General features: G+C 54.1%; 1 protein-coding gene across 1 annotated transcript in view; it reads left to right on the forward strand.

Annotated features, from left to right (window-relative positions):
• KIF14 (kinesin family member 14) overlaps nucleotides 1–9,050 on the forward strand; it is a 46,909-nt gene extending 37,859 nt beyond the window's left edge. The window contains exons 25-30 of the mRNA XM_067025754.1: nucleotides 17–198; nucleotides 2,736–2,894; nucleotides 3,478–3,600; nucleotides 7,278–7,352; nucleotides 8,163–8,301; nucleotides 8,668–9,050. Coding sequence (XP_066881855.1) covers nucleotides 17–198; nucleotides 2,736–2,894; nucleotides 3,478–3,600; nucleotides 7,278–7,352; nucleotides 8,163–8,301; nucleotides 8,668–9,050 — 1,061 coding nt within the window. The remainder of the gene's footprint in view (nucleotides 1–16; nucleotides 199–2,735; nucleotides 2,895–3,477; nucleotides 3,601–7,277; nucleotides 7,353–8,162; nucleotides 8,302–8,667) is intronic.
• The last annotated feature ends 1,832 nt before the right edge of the window (nucleotides 9,051–10,882 follow it).

The raw sequence follows: 10,882 nt of genomic DNA on the forward strand, positions 1-10,882 counted from the left end.
TCTCCTTCTTCCCAAGTGTTCTCTGCTCGCGCGAACCAGTCGCTCGCGGTGCGGGTGGCCGGCGCCTTCGGGCGGCTCGTGGCGCTGACGCAACACGGGCTGAGTGGCGTCCCCCCCGGGGCCGGCGCGGGGGCTTCGCCGGCCGAGCTGAGACGGGCAGTGAGGAAGCTGGGCGGCTGCTTGCAGCTGTTTCTGCAGGTAACGGGGTCTCGGGTTATCGCTGGGAGATCCCCCTGCGCAGCACGTGTTTATCGACACTCTCCTGTTCGCATCTTGCCCCGGATTCGACCCTTAGGATTTTCAGAAGCGCTCTCGGTGCTGAGATCCCAAGACTGTGGATGTTGGATGATTGATTGACGGCTCCGAGACTCCCCAGGGCTCTCTGCGCGCCGGGCGCTACAAACGTTAACTCCTTCGGTCCTCACCGCAGCCCCGGGTGGGGGCACTGGTGTTGTCACCCTTTTATCAGTGAGGAAGTGGAGGCCACGGAGGCTGTGTCCGCCGTTCACAGCTAGTAGGTCGTAGACTTGGGCCCACGTCGCCGTGGACCCAGCGTGTGCCCCGGCCCCCCACCCCCCCGGGCCGTACTGCCCGCCACAGGGGCTGCTGGGAAGGGGCTCGGGGTCTCGCTCTGGTTACGGGTGGGGCTTCGGTGCGGGGTGAGTTAGTCACAAGCCTGCTGGCACAGGGGCAGGGAAAGTAACCTTGTTTCCCTGTTTACCTTAAGTCAGATAGAATGAGGCTTGGCTGTAGGAAGAGGTAAGGTGAAAGCGTCCTTTCTCTCATAAAATTTGGAGGCGGGCTTGGTGGCTGCCTCGGGACCCCGGTTCCTTCCGTGCGGCTCTCGGCTGGGCCCCGAGCGTGGCCCCGGGCTCTGTGCCTGCCGTGTCCAGGGCTCCAGGGAAGGTCTGCACAGGATGGAAAAAGGGGCCTTCTTTTACGAAGGTTTCTGGAAATCGCCACATGACACTTCTGTTCATGTATCTTTGGCCAGAACGTCATCACGTGACCACACGTAGCTGCAGGTGTCCCTGGGAAGTGCATTTTCATTCTGGCGGCCGTGTGACCAGGGAGGACTGGAAGAGGAGGACGTGGGGGCTGATGCTGGAGAGACCCCGTATCTGCTGATGCCCAGACCTCCTCCGAGAGGCTCCGCACGTACGAGGGGCCGAGGCAGAAGCCCAGAGGGACAGGCTTTGTAGCAAAATGTTCTAGAAACTTGGACAGATCCTATAGCGCCTCCCAAGACTTTCCAGTCCTCCGGCTCTAGTGGATGCTTAGTTGCGTCAGATGCCTCCTGGGAGGCTCTCTTTATTGACCGACTGAACTTACCGGTCCAGTGTTGAAACTAGACGTGTGGTTTCCATTGTCCATTATTCCCCCCCAGGAGGTCTTTGGGGGGCCCCCCGAGACCTGGCCACACACCCCTGCTGTTATAGCTCCTCTGAGGACAGCCCTGTGCGCTACCCGTTGTGCTGTTCGACGCACCGTGTCGGTGTGGGCGGTGAGCGCTCTCGGCGGGCGGGCAGGACGCGGTGTCCTTTCTCACGACGGCTCGCTGTGTGATCGATGCTCGGCTGGGTCCTTGTTGTTGAATTAATTGTAAGCTGATGTTGGACGAAGGGTCGCTCTGGATTTAGGTCGCGAGGAAACAGAGTGACCATCATGAGGGGCGTGGGCTGCAGACCGGCGGGGACGGGGGGCGGAGGCGGGGGGCTCGGACAGCACAGGCCCGGAGGGCGCGGGCCGCAGGGTCACCCCTGCTCGCCTGGGCTCCAGCCGCGTGGTCGCGGGAGGGCTGGGAGACTCGGGCAGCCTCAGATCCTGGACGCGGTGCAGGACAGGGAAAACCCAACCCGGCCCGCCGTGGGCGTTTGGAAGTCCGGTGTGCAGACCGGGGCCGGGTTAGGTGTGCGTGTGTCCTTGCACAGACTTGGTGAGTCTCCCGTTGCCCACCGAGAAAGTGAAGCAGCAGTGCCAACCTGGCGAGGCTGCTGTGGCGGCCAGTGAGTTGGCTGGTGTTACGAGAAAGGACCGCAGAGGAACTGGGGTGCAGCGCCCTCCTGTCTCTCCCGCTCGAGGAAGAGCGCTTTGACCGTAACTTAGGGCTGCGGCCCGCTGCCCTGTGAGAAATGCTTCCCATAAGGAATCGGGATGGAGAGGACAGGTGACCTGGAGGGAGGTCAGCTGAGCTCAGGAGACGCCGAAGTTCAGCTGGCAAAACTGGATTTAGGAACTAGCCTCTGCTTACGTGTAGCTCGAGCATCCTTACCTTGCAGTGATGCAGGCGGCATATTCCAGGAGGCAGAGCCGGGAGGGGTGCCTGAGCCGCCCTCCCTGCTCCTCGGGGGACGTGGGGAGCCTCTCATCTGCAGGGTTTCAGGCCTTCCCTCCCTTTTCCCTTCCCCTCCCCACCCCCCTTAAGAGGAAGTGTCCTGGCTCCAGATCTGTCAGGCGGGGGGCCCTCGGCCGCCATCTCACGCCTGGCTGCTGCCCGCTCCCCTCCCATCTCCCATTGGTGCGGAAGCTCTCTGAGGGCAGCCTGCGTCCTGGTCGTGTCACCACCGCCAGAAGCTATGGGACCGCGCGCTGTCCGGTCCCCGTCAGACTTTGATGAGACGCGGTCGCCATGCCGAGGAACGTGCAGCGTCCACTCTCTTCACACTGGTCTCCTTGGTCTTAGCTCCCCTGGCAGCCTCGTGCGTCCGGTACCCTGGTCCATTTCTGTCTTACAGGGGTGCTCTTCAGATATTTCATCAATGGTGAAAGAGGCGCGAAGGCAAGTGATCCACGTTGTACACCAAGCCGTCGAGTGCGCGGGGCGGCTCGCGGCTCTCAGCGGGGACCAGCTGCGCTCCCTGGAGGGCGGTGACGGCGCGGCTGCCAGCCTCCAGGTAACTCGGCGGCGCTCGTGGGGGAGACTTCACCTCGGGGGACAGCGGGGGCTTCTGACGGCGGCGCCGCTAAGCAGGATAAGTGTGTGTTTTTCAAAGCGGCACGTGCTGTCCTGGTCTAGCAGGAGACTGAAAGCTGCTACAGTCTGAGTGGTTAAAGGTACCTGGTGGTTTGGGGTCCTCACCGTGCCTCCCGCATCTTTGGCTTGATGGTAGCCCGGTGCTCAGCCAGCCAACGTGTGAAGAATTTCATTACATTTGCATGTAATTCTAGAAAACGTGTATCTACGTGCTTTAATTATTCATGCTACTGAAAACATAATATTGTATTAAAACGTTCTAGCAACATGGTGTCCTAAGAGGATGAACATTCTTTAACATGTAATATGTGGGATACAAAATTACAGACTGGCTAAGTTTTTTTCCTTATGCACCATTAGTTCTTATTCTAGCTTTTGTTGAATTAATCAAGTTGGAAAGTATTACAGTCCTAAATTAAGCAGAAAATATAACTTAATTATTTGGTAATTTAAAAAGAATATAGAACTTGATTTGCCGGTTAACGCTTAAAAACTTTTTCTAGGATGATTTCATGGGTGCTGTTTGTGATGGTGTAAGCTTGGGAATGGAGAGTCTCCTAGATTCTGGACTAGAAAAAGCAAAAGAACTTGAGCGTGAGCTCCGAAGGCAGAGTCCCCAAGATGAGGTAAGACAACAGGGGAATGTCCTGTATAGCACCGGACAGGATGTAAAGTTGGTTTTTAAAAACAGTTTAACTCAGTCAGTGATTGAGGTTTTTATAAATTTATGTATTTTAGTTTGTGTTGGATTGTTTTTTACTGAAAAGGCTGTTGACGTCATCACTCATGGTGACATTTCCCAAGTTACACCTGAGTCACTGCGGCCCCTTTTGTGGTTAGTGCTTTGCAGGCCCTGCCACGGCGGCCGGGGGATAAACTCTGAGTGGACGGAGCGGGTCAGGGACCCCTCGTGGCCACTTTCCGCTTCTCCTTTTCTTCCTCGTCTTTGTTCGGGACTCTCTGCTCTTCCACTTGAGAATAGAAACTACCATTTATCCATCCACGGTCTTGCACAAGGGGAGTTCACATCAGTGGTCTCGTATCGAGATACAGGACCACGGGAGACGTGGGTGGCCTCCTGGGACAGGCCTGCCCCTACCTCCTCCAGCTAATTCACGTCACAGCACAGAGCCAGTGCTGGCTCACGGGGCGGCTGTGGGGACAGGCTGGACCTTGCCGTTGGAGGACCTGCGCGTGTGACCCGGCTCTGTCACCTTCCGGCAGTTGTCTACGCAGCCACTCGGTGCTCTGACCCTGTTTCTTCACCTCCTGTGTGATAACACCCGTGGCACAGGTTGTGAGCCGCTTGCGTATTAAATAACTCCCGGTAGCAGGTCCTGGACCAGGTGTTGACGCGGAGAAGAGGCGACCCTCACTCGCCACCTTGGCGTGGGCGGTGGTCACTGCCCGTCCCGTGGCTTCACTGAGCCGGGGCGCCTCGTCGCCCTGAGTCAGGGTCTGGCGCTCTACCCGCTTGGCTCCCAAAGTCAGCCGGCCCCGCGGAGGCCACCGGTCACGCGCCAGTCTTCTCTGCCGGGAGTTTGTATTAGTGAGTCGGGGATTCGGAAGGTGAAAGTTCAAACCTCGTGGCGGTGGATTGCAGGCTGGGCTGTTCTGGAATCCTGTCATAACGCCTGTTGTCAGAACCACGTCTGAAGGGGCTCCCCGGGGATGCCCGGGCTCCTGAGGTCACCCACGTGGGTGAAGATCTCCGCGCGTGTTGTGATCTTGGACAGGCAGCCGCGTGGGGGACTGTCGGCCCCACCCCCCTGGGGGGCTGTTTACAGGAAGGTGGGGAAAGCGAGAGTGCTTTTTTCCTCTTAGGGAGACCTTAGCTTTGGTGTATTTCTAGCTCCCTTAGCTGAGGGGAAGCTTCTCGTGTGAGCCAGAGGGGCTCCCCGTCCTTCCGTCAGGTGATGGGGCTTTATCTCTGCCCGGAGAGAAAGCTCATAGAGCTGGGAGACGCTGAACGCTGAGTCGCTTCCCCAGGTCCCGTGTGGCCTCGAGCAGCCGCCAGAGCCTCGGTCGCGCCACTTACAAGGTGAGGTCGGACCGCGCTCACTTCCTAAAGCTGCTCTGAGCATCCTACGAGATGAAGAACAGCGTACAGGAAATCCCGGCCGTAGACACTCTGCTCGCACTTTCCTATCTCACTTCGTGTCTTGTTTTGTTTTTCAAATAAACACGTTCCAGAGGAGCTCACGTTATCACCGACTCGGGGTCTGTGTGTCTAATTGTGTCCAGGGGACACGAGGCTGGTTTGGGTTCCTTGATGGGGCTCTGCGGGCAGGGCGCTCTGCCAGCGCAGCTGACGCCGGGGCCTGGCCGTGCCCTGCGGCAGTGGCGGCGACCTTCATCACTAACACTTTACTTATCGCTGTTTGCAAAGTGGAATTTCTGCTGCCAAGGAGTGCAGAAGGCTGCAGAGTCGGTGGGTGAGCAGTGCGGGGGACTAGTGCGTGTGGGTGTGCTTAGCGGCTGCGGAAGCAGGTGCGGCTGTTGGCGCCGGTCTTTTTTATTTTAATGAATACTGTTTTTTTGGAATTGTATTTTATTTATCTTTTTATACAGCAGGTTCTTATTAGTCATCCATTTCATACACATCAGTGTCTGCATGTCGCTTCCAATCGCCCAATTCATCCCACCACCACCACCGCCACCACCCGCCCCGCGGCTCTCCCCCCTCGGTGTCCACACGTTCGTTCTCCACATCTGTGTCTCAATTTCTGCCCTGCAAACCGGTTCATCCCGCCATTTTTCTAGATGTCACGTATATGCGTTAATATACGATACTTGCTTTTCTCTTTCTGACTGACTTCGCTCTGTGTGACAGTCTCTAGGTCCATCCACGTCTCAACAAATGACCCAGTTTCGTTCCTTTTTATGGCTGAGTAATACTCCACTGTATGTATGTGCCGCATCTTCTGTATCCGTTCGTCTGTTGACGGGGCGCTGGTCTTGTTTTGAGGACATAAACGGCTAAAGGGTGAGGCCCCTCGTCACGGAATTGACGGGATCTGCATCTCCGAGTGGGCCTCTGCCGCCACCTCTCCTCTCCTCTCCTCTCCTCTCCTCTCCTCTCCGCAGTAGAGGCCCCAGCTGTGTGCTCGCGGCCGGGGTTTAGTTTATCGTATTCTTAAACGTTAAACTCATCAGAACCCACAGAATGAGAACAGAATATCTGAAGAAATACAAAATAGCCTCAGACATAAGGCATTGGAGTTGTCTTTTCAAGCTGGAGTCAAGGGGGAAAAAACAGAATTTGGTGGTCTTTTTTTTTTTACCACGGAGAGGAAATCTGAGTTCGACCCAGGGAAGGGCTCTGTGGGAAGAGCCAGTTACGTGCTTCAGCAGCTCGCGCGGCGGAAACGCTGCGGGAAGCGCCCCGGGACAGAACCAAGCAGCACGGCAGCAGCTTAGAATGGGAGGAGGGGGAGGGGGGGGGAGGGGGTCCCACGCGGGTGCTGACCTAGGCCTCCGGGTCTGGTTCCGTGCTGTAAAGTGAGGACAGGTGCGTCCGCAGCACGGGGCTGTGGGGGAGAGTCACCTGAGCGTCAGGCGGTAAAGCATGTGCAAGTGAACTGGCTCAGAGAGACAGACAGACGGAACGTGCCGTGTGAGCTCGTCTGCGTGTGGACTCTAGGGAACCCGAGCTCACGGAGACAGAGGTGGGTGGAGGGGCGGGGAGAGTGGGCCTGGTGGCCGGCGGTGCAGACCTGCAGCTGTCAGAAGATAAACGGGTCCCGGGGGCGTGACGTGCTCGGTGGTGGTTGACAGCACTGTGGTGTGTGTTTGAACGCCGTGGAGAGGATAGATCCTGAAAGTTCTCAAGAAGCAAAATCGTGTAACTGTGTGAGGCGACAGATGTTAACTAGACTTGCGGTGATCATTTTACAGTACATACAGGTATTGAATCTTGCTGTACACCTGGAACTAATACCGTGTCGTATGTCAGTTTATCTCAGTGAGACTGGCAAATGCATATAAAGTTCTGAGAGTGTAATTTTTTCTGGACACATGAGTTGTCTCACCCCCTTCCAAAGGAAGTTTTGGAAATTTCTTTTCTGTAAATATTTAAGTAGGCAAATGCTGTTACTCTAGCAAACATCAGAGGGTACCCACATTTAATGTAGAAACTGTGTGTGATTTCTTTAGAAAGGAATTCCACTTATATGATTTAGACACTCCAGTCTCGTCACTACTAGGCGAGAACTCTTTTCCCTGGCAGATCCCATGGAGTTCCAGGGTTTTTATACTTCTGAATAGTTATTTGTATAACAGAATATTTTAACTTTCTCTGTAGGTCACCAAACAGATGAAAGCTAATGCCATAGGATTGATTGAATCTCTTGAAAACGTCTTTGCTGAGTGGAAAACAGTAAGAAAAGCATTAAATTGTTTTTAGGTTTAATCTTGTTGCGTGTACTCCATTTGGTTCCAGCGTGGATGTGTTTATTTCAGTTTCTGTCTTTAGCCAATGACTCCTCTGTGCGCATTTAGTTAGAAGCAGGTACAGTAGCTCTCAAGCTTCTTCCACCTGGCGTCCTAGCTTCCTAGGTTTAGTGATGGATAAAATAGTGTACAGAAACTGAGTAGTAGTCATGTATTTTATCTGTTTCTTCCTGCTGCTGGTTCAGTAACTGTCAGCTTCTGCTTGAATAGTCAACATAGGCTAAAAAATTGTGTTTAATAATCAGTATGCTCAAAGATTTTAAAATACAGGCAAATTAGATAAATTATTTTATTCTCATGTCACAGGTAAATAGAAAAATATTATAAGCTAAGTATATAATCAGTGTGTTACAAAGGAGAGAAATTTCTGTGGCTTGAGAATGTTTGTTTAAGTAAAATAAATGGGAGATATAAAGTTGAACTCTTAGAAGTTAAATAAATTTATCTTTTATCATGTTGGATAATAAATGGTAGGTACTGCTGTTTTATTTCATTCTCATATAATAGGATATTGGACTTTGATTTTAAATTACTTTCAAAATGTTATTTCTTTTGAAAACAGTAATTGTTAATATTGTGGTCTTGCTCGTATCGGTAGAAGTGACGCACTGGTGAGGAGATCCAACTCATTGTCTTTCTTGAAGATAAAATTCTGGCAACTAAAATCATTTTGAATAAGCCTTACTGCCATGTAGCCTCTTGTGTATTTTTTAAACTATGAACTTTATTTACACAGAAAAGCTTCAGAACTCAAGTACGAGAAGAAAATTCTGGATACCAAGATCTGAAGAAGATGCTTAATTTTGCCCCAGAATTCTTGAAGTTAAAACATTGCTTAGAGCAAACTATTCAAATTATTATCTCTGCGCTGAGAGGTACATACTGCAAATGGCATTTATGGTTGATCAGAATTTGGCGGTCTGAGGAGTCTCAGGCGTCTCCTCGGTTCTGGTCCGACGCATAGTCACCGGGGCCTGCTCAGCACCCCTTCCCCGACATTAACTTTACCTGTAGGAACGTGTGGGGTTGAATTTCCGCTTAACATCTGTAAGTTCCTCTGCCTCAATGACTAGATCCTAGGAGGCAGGCTGCTTATTTAGCAGATAAGCTGAATAATCTTAAGTGGTTTGAAATTGGCTTGAGGGGTCCCTTTGGCTTAAGGGGCGTCTCGCGTCCGTCACGGCGCTCACTACCTGGGGAGGGACGCCGAGGGTGACCGCCTCTCCCTTCTCCTTGCGCAGGGCCCCGCGGCCACGTGGCACTCCTCCAGGACTGTGTCCAGAGTCTCTGCAGCTCCGCCAGGGGTCTCCACGGCGACCGCGCCCGCCACGGGGAGCTGGAAGCTCGAGCGACCTCACTCCTCTTGGGTTTTGAATTCGAAGAGAGACCTGCTTTGCTGGCGCCCTGGGAAGCTTGTGATTGGGACCCCAGGGCGGCGGGACAACAGCAGCCTGAGCCGGACAGGCCCGGCCCCCGGAGGCCCCGAGCTGCACCCAGGCGGGCGTATGAGCTCCCGGGCCCGGCCCCGGCGGGCTCAGAGCAGGGTGTGCCGCCCGCCCGGGAGGGCGCTGGTCCGGGCTCTCCCACCGCCGGAGGGCCGAGGGAGCGCTTCCCAGACAGCTAGGCTGTGGGGGGCCTCCTGCTGGCTGCGGACACACAAACGCAGGGGCTCCTGATTTCAGAGGCCCGCGTGTGCGCCCGCAGGTTTCCCAGCAGACGGTTTAAAGCAGGTGTTTACCACGTTGGAACTCTGTGGCAATAGGACGGGATTAGGAGCTCAAAGCCGAGCGAGCGGCCCTTCCTCTGGTTTTCCGTCGCCTTGAATTGTAAGTGTTCATCCTTGACGCTGACGTGCGGTCTCTGGTTGGCTCACTGGCCTGTCGGTAAAGGGTTTTTGTGGCGCTTGTAAGTTAGTTTCCTGTGCCTGAGTCTGTGCTCCCTGCAAGTAGCAACGGTGAGTTTTATGGTGAGACTGCTAAACGAAGCCCAGCCAGAGCAGCTTAACTGGCACTGGTAAATCTAAAGCTCTTTGCTTGAAGGGCCAACTGGCTGCTATTTTGAGTAGTGAGTTCAGGACACAGTTTCCTGTTTCCTTCCAAATTATAAGTAGCTTCCCAAGTATAGTATAGTTCATGTTAGCAGTGCGGCTTGCCGGCATCCCGGTTTGCTTCATTATCTGTTGGGGGTCACGTTAGGGGCTATGCGAGTACCACTGCAGCCAGTTAGCACTGCCGGAAGCACCCTTGACGGCTGGGTGAGGTTGGGGGGCCAGGGGCGGGGTCTTTGCGTGATAACCGTTGGTGGGCGGACGAGCAGTGAGAGCTTGTACGTGATTTGGCGAAGATGAAAGGTCCTTGCTGTATCTCACAGCTTAGAAACCTTCTACCTGCGGTCAGGTGATGAGGATGATACTGTACTCCAGGCGTCTTCCTCTAGGAAACAGTTTGCCGTTTTTGACGGCAGAAGCGTATGTGCACTGAAGAGATACACAGGGGCCTCGCTTGGGTGACGCCAGGCATTTCTGGAGAAGAATGATTTTAACCAGCCCGGTCTTTCCCTCTCTGCCCTCTGCACTCGCAGACACGCTGCGCGCTTGGCACGGCTGCCGGCGCCCCGGCTGGGTGGGATGATTTTCTCATTAGGCAGAGCTTGTTCTGACACGGTGACCACTATTTTTTTACGGTGTCGATGAACCGTGTGTTTTCAGGTGCTTTAAAATGGTGCAGCGTAACAGACGTGCTTTTGTTTTCTTTTTGTCTTTCATTTTTGGCGTTTGAGCTTGTATTTGTCACAGCTGATGCTCCACCAAGTGGCACTTTGATATGAAGGTTTACGAAGAGTAGGTGTACGGACAAGGATCCTCTTTGAAGATCCTCTGAAAGTATTATATTAGTTTGGTGGGTTTTATCTTAATTTTCAGTATTTAATCTTTACTTTTGCTTTCTAAGCCCATGACGTCATTGGTCAGAAACCTTTTTTTTATCGTCTTTGTAAAATTTTGTATATACATATATTTATATTCTGGACTGTAACACGATCTCTGAACCCAGGGTGGAAAACATTTGCTGTTAGAATCATGTGCGCCGGTAAGACGCGTTATAATAAAGGAAATGCCTTCAACGGGTCTCGCCTCGCGGTCTTGGCTCTCGCTCCTGTTTGCAAAGCGTGTCCGTCCTCCTTTCCCGTCACCGGTCGCAACACCGTCGTCACTGTGCCCACAGGGCCGCCCCCGGGGGGCGCCTGCCTCGCGTAGACGGTCACCGTTTCAGAGGCGGTCTCACTCCTCACCCGCCTTCCCCACGCCTCCGTCACCTGGCCGGGGCGGCGGCAGAGGCCACGTGCAAACCCGCAGGACGGCGGGGTTGGGGCCTGACCTGCGGGGCCGGGCTGAGCGGGGCGCCGAGCTGGGGGCTAGGCCGGGAGCGTCCTCACAAGGACGTCAGGAGAGGCCTGGCC

This window comes from Kogia breviceps, chromosome 1, assembly GCF_026419965.1.
Source record: "Kogia breviceps isolate mKogBre1 chromosome 1, mKogBre1 haplotype 1, whole genome shotgun sequence".
NCBI lineage: Eukaryota > Metazoa > Chordata > Mammalia > Artiodactyla > Physeteridae > Kogia > Kogia breviceps.